Genomic DNA, 13,082 nt, shown 5'->3' on the forward strand with positions numbered 1-13,082 from the left:
TTGTTTTAATTTTAGACATTGTGTTGATCTAATGAATTTTAATCTCACAAATTAAAAATAAGCCAAGAATTATTTGGTCTAAGTTTCAAAATTTGTAAAATATATTCATGCAATTTAAAACTGTTTTAAAACAAATTTCATAAGATGGCAGCTCCCCAATTTGCATTCATGCTGTGTCTTAGCTGGGGATTGCAGATACACTTTATTCCAACTTATAAAACCTTGCAACCAACTGTTTATTTCAATATCTGATGACTGAACCACTCATGGTACAGCAATTTTTAGAATGTGGGCAAAAAATGCAATATTAAGAGCTAACCACACAGTGTAGGACTGGAGTCGCATAGGGGTGGTAGGCTCCCCTCCCTAAAGAACTCAAGTGAACACATGGGCTTTGGGAGGGAAACAGGGTTCCTGTTTCAGATTGTCATCTAAGGTTGCTGAAGCCAGGTTTTGCACTTTCATCATGGTTCTGCTTATAGTTAATCAGCATAGAATAGTGATTGTTACCTGACTTCCCTGGTTTATGTGGCTCTGTACCACACCAGACAAGGCAGTTTTATTCACTGACCCATCAGCAGAGCTAAGTGGAGTTATATTAAGTATCTCGAGCATGGGATGGAAAAGACCATTTGATTCATCAAGCCCACTCCTTTCACAATCATGAAATTTGCTTTGAACAGTCAGAATCATTTAGTCATCATGACTTCATTCCAATAAGTTGTAGAAAAATTGTTTCCATTAATTGTGTAATTCCTACTCAACAAAAACTTTTTTTTAGAAACAAATGTTATTTTTAGCTTCAAACTGAAGTGAGCTTACAGAATTAGCTTGCCTGCTCTCTCCATCCCATCAGCATAATTTTTGTGACATTCTGCTACTGCCATCGATCAGAGTCTTTACTTGAATAGTAACTTATGACCTGTACTTTTCTGCTGTCTGCTTTGCTTAACTGTATACAGCTACTTGCATGTAATGATGCATGTGTTTAACTTAGAGGGTAGTGTAACATTGTCTGTTCCCATGTATGATTTTGAGTGCTTGGAGAATTGAAGTGCTCTTCTATACCATATCCTGTAATGCTGAAGATAAATTAATTTTTAGGATTTATCATTTTAGTACTTAATTGTTGTCACTTCACTTAAAAAGAAAGTAATTGTTAGAATTTGTTAATTTTGTCTATTTTGCTACCTTCCAATGCAGGCTAGGATTGGTGTCTCACCAGCCAGTATTGGTGTTTCTACACACCCTGCACTTCCTTCCAGGCAGGTTTGTATTGAAGGAGCACCACTGAATCCTGTCACTGCTGTATACCCTATTCCCCCTACTGCATCCCCTAGCCTTCTGCCAAGTCTATATATACATCACAAGGTAGGAATCAGTGAAGTCAAAATAAAAATTGAGCTTTGCAGTACTAGTGCTGAACTAAGTTTAAAACCTTTTTTTAGAATGCATGATTCACAAATATTCTAAATCTATATCTTGACACTCAGAATTGTTTCAGTGTGGAGCACTAATCTTTCACACCACAACTAAGGAATATTTTTCTTTCTAACTAAAAGTAAAATTAAAAAATGACTTGCATTGATATAGCGCCTTTCGCGACCACCGGATGTCTCAAAAGGCTTTACAGCCAATGAAGTACTTTTGGAGTGTAGCCACTGTTGTAATGTGGGAAATTCGACAGCCAAACTTTGCATAGCAAGCTCCCACAAACAGCAATGTGTGAATGACCAGATAATCTGTTTTTGTTATGATAAATAAGGATAAATATTGGCCAGAACACCAGAGATAGCTCCCTTACTCGTCTTCGAAATAGTGGCATGCGATCTTTTACCTCCATCTGAGAGCTGACGGCTTCGGTTTAACGTCTCATCTGAAAGACAGCGCCACCGACAGTACAGCACTCCCTCAGTACTGCACTGGAGTGCCAGCCTAGATTTATATGCTCAGGTCACTGGAGGGTCTTGAACCCACAATTTTTTGATTGAGGCGAGTGGTAATGGTAGTGCATGGTAATGGATCATTGCAATTGGGTGCAGTGCCCTTGTGCAAAGGAGAGGAAAATTACTTACAGGTTCCTATTCCTGATTGCTCTCCAGTAACTCCTGCTAGAAGGTGTATGTATGTAGACATGAAGGATAGAATCTGTCTCAGATATTTCCTGGGATTAAATAGCCTGTAAATGTAACCTAGCAAATTTGTTAAATTTAGCAACAATATTTTTTGATTAAAATTTGCTTTTGGAAGTGAGTTATACTATTCTTCCGATCTGCTAAAATACCAGCGAGTTCACACTGGGTAGAGACTGTTCACCTGCTTAGTGTGTGGGAAGGGATTCACTCAGTCACCCAACCTGCTGAGACACCAGTGAGTTCACAAGTGACTGCAGGGGTTGGATTCTGCTGTTGCTGCTGTTATTCACATCCCTACTGGATCGTGTTCATTTTGTTAGCTGGCATTTGTTTCTGCTGATAAACTCCAGCCTAGTTGAAGGGTTAATATTTTGATATTTCAAATAACTGTGTCGATATTTGATGTCCCCAAGATAAGAGGAGACAAATTGATGTCCTATTACTGATTGCTCCATTTTTGATCGGGGCAGAGGAGCAGTGAGAGATCGGCGCCCAGGAGAGGCGAGAATTCAGGGCCCAGAAGAGATGAGGGCCCAGGGGCAGCACGGCCAGCCGACATTGCGATTTATGGATCGTAGGAGCATGTGTGCGCACTAGGTCCGTGCAGCACAGCTTGGTCTCCAGTCGCCTTGGTTAACTCTTGCTACTGGATCAAGACCGAACTCTGTCAAGCCTGTGTGGTGGCTGGTGTGCCAAGGCCACCCCACATTAAAAGAATCCACACAGGCATCTTCCACCCTTCAATATTTAGTTTGAGACCTAGAATCTCAGGTCCCTCATTGAAACACCTGTGAACTCATCCCTTTTTGATGTGGAAGCGGGTCATCCTCGATAGGAGGGACTGCCTAATACTATACATAGAAAATAGGTGCAGGAGTAAGCCATTCAGCCCTTTGAGCCTGCACCGCCATTCAATAAGATCATGGCTGATCATTCCCTCAGTACCCCTTTCCTGCTTTCTCTCCATACCCCTTGATCCCTTTAGCTGCAAGGGCCATATCTAACTCCCTCTTGAATATATCCAATGAACTGGCATCAACAACTCTCTGCGGTAGAGAATTCCATCGGTTCACAACTCTCTGAGTGAAGAAGTTTTTCCTCATCTCGGTCCTAAATGGCTTACCCCTTATCCTTAGACTGTGTCCCCTGGTTCTGGACTTCACCAACATCAGGAACATTCTTCGTGCATCCAACCTGTCCAGTCCCGTCAGAATTTTATATGTTTCTGAGAGATTCTCTCTCATCCTTCTAAACTCCAATGAATACAGGCCCAGTTGATCCAATCTCTCCTCATATGTCAGTCCTGCCATCCTGGGAATTAGTCTGGTGAACCTTCTCTGCACTCCCTCAATAGCAAGAATGTCCTTCCTCAGATTAGGAGACCAAAACTGAACACAATATTCCAGGTGAGGCCTCACCAAGGCCCTGTACAACTGCAGTAAGACCTCCCTGCTCCTATACTCAAATCCCCTAGCTATGAAGGCCAACATACCATTTGCCGCCTTCACCGCTTGCTGTACCTGCATGCCACCTTTCAATGACTGATATACCATGATACCCAGGTCTCATTGCACCTCCCCTTTTCCGAATCTGCCGCCATTCAGATAATATTCTGCCTTCGTGTTTTTGCCACCAAAGTGGATAACTCACATTTATCCATATTATACTGCATCTGCCATGCATTTGCCCACTCACCTAACCTGTTCGTCATCCTGCAGCCTCTTAGCATCCTCCTCACAGCTCACACCGCCACCCAGCTTAGTGTCATCTGCAAACTTGGAGATATTACACTCGATTCCTTCCTCTAAATCATTGATGTATATTGTAAATAGCTGAGGTCCCAGCACTGAGCCCTGCGGCACCCCACTAGTCACTGCCTGCCATTCTGAAAAGGACCCGTTTATCCCTAATCTCTGCTTCCTGTCTGCCAACCAGTTCTCTATCCACTTCAGTACATTACCCCCAATACTATGTGCTTTAATTTTGCACACCAATCTCTTGCGTGGGACCTTGTCAAAAGCCTTTTGAAAGTCCAAATACACCACATCCACTGGTTCTCCCTTATCCACTCGACTAGTTGCATACTCAAAAAATTCTAGCATGATTTCCCTTTCATAAATCCATGCTGACTTGGACCGAGCCTGTCACTGCTTTACAAATGTGCTGCTATTTCATCTTTAATAATTGATTCCAACGTTTTCCCCATTACTGATGTCAGGCTAACCGGTCTATAATTACCCATTTTCTCCTTTTTTAATGGAAGAAACAGTATTGGTAACATTTTTAACTATCATCTGAAATTATATCCCTTTTAGTAAATAATTCAACCTTTAGTTAGGATGATCATTCTTTTCCATTTTCCAAGTCTGATATGTAATAGCCACATTGTAAGGCAGCCATTACATTTTTTCACTATCAGCAGACAGTCTATTATCTGTATTAAAAGGTTTACAGTCATTTCTGATGAAATGAGTGCAATATTTATTTGAATGAATATTGTTTTCTTGAGATTTTGCATAAGATTTTAAGTGGTCTCTTGAACAAAATTCTTGTTTCCTGATTATTTTTTTTGTGTTTTACAACTCTCAACAGCAACACAGTGGCCCAAAATATTCGGTGAAGGGACTCCATAACCAAGGCTCCAATCATAATTCAGTGGGCGGCATGAAGCAGCCAGTCATTCACAGAGGGCATAACCAATATAATCGCAACAACTCAAAAAGGAGAAAACAGACCCGGGACACCATAACTGTTAGTTTAAGTCGATAGGGGGTGTGAAACCATTGGAAATCATCCCCAGTTTTCACATTAAAATGGAATGTTCTTGACATCAGACTGGAAATAAAGACCAGCATTTAACTGCGGTTAGTGGGTATTGATTAATATCTGCAACTGACTGTTTGCATGTGTCCGATATGATGGTTGGACTCCATCCTACAGAACATATCATCTTGTGCTAAGTATTTGTGAAGCCTTATTGGATGTGGAGGTTTTGCTTCCCATAGTTCTCAAGTCACTGCTGGAACGGCTCTGGTGATAGACCTGCAAGAGCTTGAAGCTTCCACCACAACACACTGCAGATGATGGGCACTTTCTGCAATTCTTCACAAGCAGAGGCAAACTTTGGAATACTTTAACCCAAGGGTCATTCTAGCGGCTGATCTAGATGGACATTTTCATGGCAATTATTTTTGCCGCTTCTTAGTCATCGTTTCATACATATATCAGAACTTTTTACTCTGTACATATTGAACAAATTGTATCATTCGTGCAATAACTGTTTTCAGAAGTTTTTATTTAATTTTCATATGATGTTATCACATGTTTAAGTTATATTTAAGTGGAGGAGGGAAACATTTTGAAGTTTACAAATCCTTTCCCAGGTTGCATTATCTAAGTTTATAGAGGATTCTTAGTTTGGCAGGTTTGATATTTAAGCTGAGTGTGCTAACACCATAAGGGATTTTGTTGAGTAGTTCTGGCTCCTTGATTCACTATAATGCTCAGTACTAACCAGAAGTTTTAAGGGAATTTAGCGCAACTGGAACCATCTTTTCTTCTGCTTTAGTCATGTGTTTTTTGGGCTGCGTTTTCTCAGGGTCTGTTTATAGTCACCTTGAATCTGTAACTTCTGATTTGAATAAGAGCCAGAAACGCAAGCCTTGCAACACTTAAGAGGCATACTCAAACAAAACAAATTTTATGTCAACTCGAAGAATTTTGTTCAGTGTTTAAGTTCATGCAAGTCATAAAAATGTAACCTGTTAAATGTTGGGGTCCAAATGGCATTTATAAATGATGTTCCCAGCTAACAGAATGTGGTGGAAGGAATTATGTTGATTCTATTAAGGAATCTGTATACCAGTATGCATATGTTCTATTAGGAGCAAAAAAGTAAAAGTACTTCATCTGCTGTATGCATTTGTAGGAAGTGTTTTGATGCAGTATTGCAATGGACAGCAAAGATTTTGAACTCATCTGTGTTGCTGGCACTTAATGGAAATTACTGTTGCATACAGTTAGACTATGCAAGATTTTTTCATGACAACCACTGTTTTGTTACCTTTTTTGGAGGAGAGAAAAATTACAGCCTGCCTAGCCCTATGTTTTAAAGAATGTACCACAGTTGTCCTAGGGGATTTGTCATGCCTTCTGTATTGCCTGAATTAGGTTGAAATTTAAATGTGACAATGTCTTATGAAGGGGTGCTGACCCAACTAAACACTAATAGGTGGATGAAGTCCACTTGTGGAGGTAGTTTTGTTTTGAGATAATGTTGCCATGACATTCAGGAATTTGTAGGTAAACACTTGGAAAATTTTCAAGTTGTTTAGACTTTTTTCAGCAACAATATACAAGGATATTTCATCTGTAAAATGTTACTTCCACATCAACGTATAATGAGAGCTCACTGCCATGATTTTCTGTTGCATGCTAGTGCTTTATATTCTAGAACATTCCAGTAAAGTCCATACTTTGTCTTCATACATACTGTAATTTCATGAAAATAATGGGGACCTGTAAAATGTATTTCATGAGGGTCAAATTTGTAGGAACTTTGTAGATGTAACATCTGAATTTGCAAATTACCCCATGAAAATGGATATTATATAGTGGAAACTTCATAACGTTCTAATATAGGTTTTCAACTCTCCAGTCTACGAGCACAATAATGAACATGAGTTAGGAATTCAGTGCTTGTATCCCTGTGCTGGCAGCATAAACCTAGTGCAGTACCAGAGAATATCTTGGGGTTTTTTTGTTTAATCATCATGCTGTGAATGAATAGTTTCTGTTCATTCTAGCTCTGTAGAATGATTGTAAAGCTACAGCAGAAGTTGTATGGCTTAACATTCCAACACGCAAACGGGAATTTTGGGACAATATTGTGGGTATAATCTACTTTAGATGTAGTGTATAATCTCACACATTGACAAAGAAGCTTCACCAAGGAACACATCTAGTCTATATCCCATTTAGCCCTTTTAACACATTTGAAACCATGTGTTTCATTGAAGCAGGTCATTCAGATCTCAGCATTTGAGCTTCACTGTACCTGTACTTAGCTGGCCCATTTTTGCAGTGTAATTGGAGCAGCTTAGGTTCTTGTATTTGCCTTCAGAATTGTAGATTCTTATCCCTACTCCCCTCACTTGCCAGTTATCTCTGAATGTGACTTATTTTGACAGAAGGTGAATGCATCTCTGCAAAAGTTTCTACTCAAATAAAAGTAGCCATGCAATCGGGGTGATGTACCTTGCACAAAAACATAATGCATTGTTATAACAGGACAATATTGGATACTGCTTTTCCACAAAGTGCCCGCAAAAATCTTGATGCTACAATTTGAGTGCTGATATCCCCTTGCACTTGCATTGCATAACCCACGGAAGTGTTATGTAGTCTTTGCTTTTACAACAGTCATCTGTGGAGAGTACATTCACTAAGCTACAGCTATTGTGATTGGTTGCATTTTATTTAAAAATCCATATAAAACTGGCAGTCTTCGTATGTTGAAGGAACTCTTAAATATTGCTGAATTTGTGCGCCCTGTTGGCAATGATGCTACTTTTGCTGAGTTCACGGCATTTCAAAGAAGCATTTTAACACACTAAATCACAAGTTGCCATTTTATTTTGGGATTTTTTTTGTGGTTTTAAAAAAAAAAAAAAATTACTAATGGTTTAATCATTGTAATTACAAAATGCAAGGCTTTTTTTTCTGCGATGGCTGTGTAGTTCCATTTGGTGACCCAAGCTATGAGGGCTAAATTTATTTTGGAAGTATGCTTCTGTAATAATTAAAATCTACCAATTACAAGAGGTGGGAAGAATTATTTTTATGAAATTACTGTACAAGGTAACAGTTAAGTCATGCTGGCAATCCATGCAAACACTACAGCTCAAACCAAAGCTTGAATGATAAAAGTAAATTTGTGCTGAAATGGTTTCTATTGATACATAACATCTAGCTATATAAGCTTCAGCAATGGCAGAAACACATTACTTTGTAGAGATTTGGTTTATGCAATTAATATCTGAAAGTGCTGTGTATTTTGTGGTGCTGGATAACCATCTGTATCATGTTCAAGTTCTGTCATGGTGAACAATGAATTGGCCTGACTACCACTGTGGGATTGTACGTTCATGCGTACAAAAAGAATCGTGTTTAGGACTCTACTGGGACAACTTGTTACGACAAGTAAAAATTCAACATATTTTTTATGTATAGTTTTCTATTCTTTGATTATTTTTAATAAACTTGCTGAAACGATTGTATTTGATTTGTTTATATATAAATGTTTTGTGTAACAGGTGTGAGCTGAGCCACAAGTTTAAGTTTTTACCATTTTCTTGAAACTGATTTGAATTGTGAGATTTTAGAATTATTCCCAATTCGTACTGGAAACTACTAAGCTGAAACTAGACAAAAATGCATATTTTTTGTCATTCCTTCATTATCATCATAGGCAGTCCCTCGAAATCGAGAAAGACTTGCTTCCACTCTAAAAGTGAGTTCTTGGTAACTGTATAGTCCAAGGTGGGAATTACAATCTCTGTCACAGGTGGGGCAGACAGTGGTTAAAGGAAAGGGTGGGTGGGGAGTCTGGTTTGCCGCATGCTCCTTCCGCTGTCTGCACTTGATTTCTGCATGCTCCCAGCAACGAGACTGGAGGTGCTCAGTGCCCTCCCGGATGCTCTTCCTCCACTTTGGGCGGTCTTGGGCCAGGGATTCCCAAGTGCCAGTGGGGATGTTGCACTTTATCAAGGAGGCTTTGAGGGTGTCCTTGAAACATTTCCTTCATACAGTCGACACCTCAAAGTGCTGGAGAAGTACCACCAGTGCTGCCTCCACAAGATTCTGAAGATCCACTGGGGAAGATAGATGCACCAACATCAATGTTCTCGCTCAGGCCAACATGCCCAGCATCGAAACACTGACCACACTCGATCAGCTCTGTTGGGTGGGCCACATCGTCCGCATACCCAATGCGAGACTCCCTAAGCAAGCGCTCTACTCTGAACTCCATTCATGCATTACCAACAGCACTGACTCCGGTGCTTTCTTGTCATCTGACTGAGCTTTATATTGCCCAAAACTTTACTGGCTACATTCTAACCCCCACAAAGTATGTCACTGCCCTAATCTCCATTATCTCTACCTCTCTTCCACCAACATGTTAGATTCCTTCATTGACACATCCATCAGTGATCTTGCCCATCCTTTCTTTTGTAGCCCTTTCTTTCTACAGCTTTTCTACATTTTGGCCTCCTGTGCATCTGCCCTCCACTCCACCATCGGCCAAGCTATCCATTATCTCTCTAAACCCTTGCACATTGCAACCACTTTCCCCATTTTCAAAGGCCTATCTATTGGGCCATGTTTTTGATTACCTTCCTTACAGTACAAATACTTGCCACCTGTGTTTCTCCCTTTAAGTGCCTTGCATTGTATATAACATTCAACCCACTATATAAATGGTGGCTGATTCTATATTCTTAGACCTGTCGAGAACATGGCGGGGTTTATACAAGTATCCAATATGATGCATGCTTTGACCTCTACACTGATACTGATCGCTGTCTAGCTTCTTATTTGCATTATCAAACCATATAGATTTTTTTTGTTTAGCAACTCGCCAGAAGGAAGTGGTGGTTGAATTTCTTTCTGAATCAGTGACTTCTTCGAGGAGAAAACGGGGTAAACCTCAACCTCCACATACATTAGCTTGGATTACAGAATCATAACTACAAAGATTGTCTTGATTTCGTAGTTATCCTGAATTTGAAGTTATTGTGGATTTATTGCTGCCTCCTATGTTTACAGGTTTTCATCTCCTGCCACCTTCTATGAAGCTTCCCAAGAATAGGAGTGTAATAACTGGATTGAGTCCCTCAAACCCCAGAGGAATTTCAATTTACTAATTGATAAGAATTCCCCTGTGACTTCCCTTGGTGCATTCCTTGGTTATTCTGCTCCACAGGAAAGATGTCGGTAGAGTTGTCTCTGACAAGAGTTATTGTCTGAGTGAACTTCATTGCTAAATTTGTCACCACTGGAACTGGCCACTAGGAGCATTCTACCTAATTAGCTTTGCCATTTCTAAATGTAGAAACTGCCACAGACCACCTCCGAGCTTTGAAAGAAAGATACTTATCGAGCACCTTGTCACACTGCTTTGCATTCCATAGGTTACTTTGAACTGTAGTGACTTTTATGTAGGCAAATGTGGTAGCTGTTCTGCACACAGCAAAATTCCACAACCAAGTGAATGAATGATATTTAAGCTGTTGATGGATTAAAAACACAAAATTCTGAAAAGACCCAGCAGGTCTAGCGTCTGGAGAGAGAAACGGTTAACTCTTCAGGTTGACCTTTCAGCACAACCCATGCTGAAAGTGGTTCCAGATAATGTAAGAATATAGTAACTTGTCTAAAAGATCAGGATGAGTCAGATGATCTGAGTGAGTCAATAAGTTTGTGGTGCAGATGGGAAGCTGTGAATTTTGAGGCAACTCACTGAACTAGCAAACTGGATACAACCGAGCAGATCACAAAGACAATTCAAGAGAAATAAAGCCCCATCTCCAAGGATTTGAGAGGAAAGGGAGGTTGAACGTGTTGTCGCCTTCCAAATTGGTGCCCATCTTTCCCACAATTCCAATCCGATTTCCGCACCTGCCACAGTACCAAAATTACATCCTTTGTGACTGTGACAAAGGCAAACTATACCTCCTCGTCCTTGACTGTCTGCAGCCTTTGACACGGTTGACCATTCTATCCATCTCCAACACCTCCACTGTCGTCCACTGGTTTGATGAGAATGATCAGAAGATCCAAGAGCTAATAGATAGCAAGTGCAGGGCATTTCTGAGCCTTAAACAACAACCCAACGCAGAAGCAGCATTGCAGGCGGCTCCAGGCTGAGGTCCGACAAAAAAACCCGGGACATAAAGAACAGGTGGTGGATGGACAGAGCACAGGAGATACAGCAGCTGGCCGACAACCATGATGTGCGAGGATTCTTCATCGCAGTCAAGGCCATCTACGGGCCAAACACCCAAGGCCCCACCCCACCGGTGGCCAAGAACGGGGAAACACTCAAGGACACCGAGACAGTCAGGACTCACTCGAAGGAGCACTTTGAAGATCACCTCAATCGAGACTCTGCCTTTGACTCGAGTATTCTCGACTCCATCCCGTAGCATGCGACCCGCCACCACCTCAGTGAGACCCCAACACTCCTCCTCAGCCGTCTTCTTCCTGTGACCGAAGAGCTCCTCCCGGAATCACAGTGCAGATTTCGTGCCCTACGGGGCACAACGGAAATGATTTTTGCAGCGCGACAGCTACAGGAAAATACAGGGAACAGCGCCAGCCCTTATACATAGCTTTTTTCGACCTCACAAAAGCCTTTGACATTGTCGACCTCGAGGATCGATGGAGCGTCCTCCTCCATTTTGGATGCCCCCAAAAGGTCGTCGCCATCCTCCCCCTGCTCCACGACGACATGCAGGCCGTGATCCTTACCAACGGATCCATCACAGACCCAATCCGCATCTGGACCGGGGTCAAATAGGGCTGCGTCATCGCCCCAACCCTCTTCTCAATCTTTCTCGCCACCATGCTCCACCTCACAGTCAAGAAGTTCCCTGCTGGAGTGGAACTAAACTACAGAACCAGTGGGAACCTGTTCAACCTCCGCCGTCTCCAGGCCAGATCCAAGACCACCCCAACCCGCTCTCGTCGAGCTACAATACGCAGACGACGCCTGCGTCTGTGCACGTGGAGGCTGCACTCCAAGACATAGTCGCCATGTTTACTGAGGCGAACGAAAGCACAGGTCTTACGCTAAACATCCGTAGGACAAAGGTCCTCCACTGGCCTGTCCTCACAGCACTGCCGCCCCCCCCGCCCCCCCCAGTCATCAAGATCCACGGTGCGGCCCTGGACACTGTGGAAGACTACCCATAACACGGGAGCCTCCCGTCAACAAGAGCAGGCATCGACGACGAGATATAAAAGGGGTCAGAGGGTCTAGTAAGGAGGAGGAACTGAGGGAAATCCTTATTAGTTGGGCAATTGTGTAGGAGAAATTGATGGGATTGAAAGCCAGTAAATCCCCAGGGCCTGATGAACTGCATCCCAGAGTACTTAAGGTGGCCTTGGAAATAGCGGATGCATTGACAGTCATTTTCCAACATTCCATAGACTGCATCAGTTCCTATGGAGTGGAGGGTAGCCAATGTAACCCCACTTTTTAAAAAAAGGAAGGAGAGAGATAACAGGGAATTATAGACCGGTAAGCCTGACATCGGTCGTGGGTAAAATGATGGAATCAATTATTAAGGATGTCATAGCAGCGCATTTGGAAAGAGGTGACATGATAGGTCCAAGTCAACATGGATTTGTGAAAGGGAAATCATGCTTGACAAATCTTCTATAATTTTTGGAGGATGTTTCCAGTAGAGTGGACAAGGGAGAACCAGTTGATGTGGTATATTTGGACTTTCAGAAGGCTTTCGACAAGGTCCCACACAAGCGATTAATGTGCAAAGTTAAAGCACATGGGATTGGGGGTAGTGTGCTGACATGGATTGAGAACTGGTTGTCAGACAGGAAGCAAAGAGTAGGAGTAAATGGGGACTTTTCAGAATGGCAGGCAGTGACTAGTGGGGGTACCGCAAGGTTCTGTGCTGGGGCCCCAGCTGTTTACACTGTATATTAATGATTTAGACGAGGGGATTAAATATAGTATCTCCAAATTTGCGGATGACACTAAGTTGGGTGGCAGTGTGAGCTGCGAGGAGGATGCTATGAGGCTGCAGAGCAACTTGGATAGGTTAGGTGAGTGGGCAAATGCATGGCAGATGAAGTATATTGTGGATAAATGTGAGGTTATCCACTTTGGTGGTTAAAAACAGAGAGACAGACTATTATCTGAAT

The 13,082-nt window shown here is 41.8% G+C and overlaps 1 protein-coding gene across 8 annotated transcripts in view; it reads left to right on the forward strand.

Moving 5' to 3' along the window:
• The window catches only part of tent4a (terminal nucleotidyltransferase 4A), a 113,300-nt gene extending 104,891 nt beyond the window's left edge, over window positions 1-8,409 (forward strand). For 6 of the 8 annotated variants that reach the window (XM_070880782.1, XM_070880786.1, XM_070880783.1 and 3 more), the window contains 2 exons: window positions 1,204-1,371; window positions 4,728-8,409. In XM_070880782.1, the coding sequence (XP_070736883.1) occupies window positions 1,204-1,371; window positions 4,728-4,904 (345 nt within the window). In that variant the 3' untranslated portion in view covers window positions 4,905-8,409. The remainder of the gene's footprint in view (window positions 1-1,203; window positions 1,372-4,727) is intronic. The other 2 variants (XM_070880784.1, XM_070880787.1) reach the window with 1 other exon arrangement.
• The last annotated feature ends 4,673 nt before the right edge of the window (window positions 8,410-13,082 follow it).

This window comes from Pristiophorus japonicus, chromosome 5 (genome assembly GCF_044704955.1).
Source record: "Pristiophorus japonicus isolate sPriJap1 chromosome 5, sPriJap1.hap1, whole genome shotgun sequence".
Taxonomy (NCBI): domain Eukaryota; kingdom Metazoa; phylum Chordata; class Chondrichthyes; family Pristiophoridae; genus Pristiophorus; species Pristiophorus japonicus.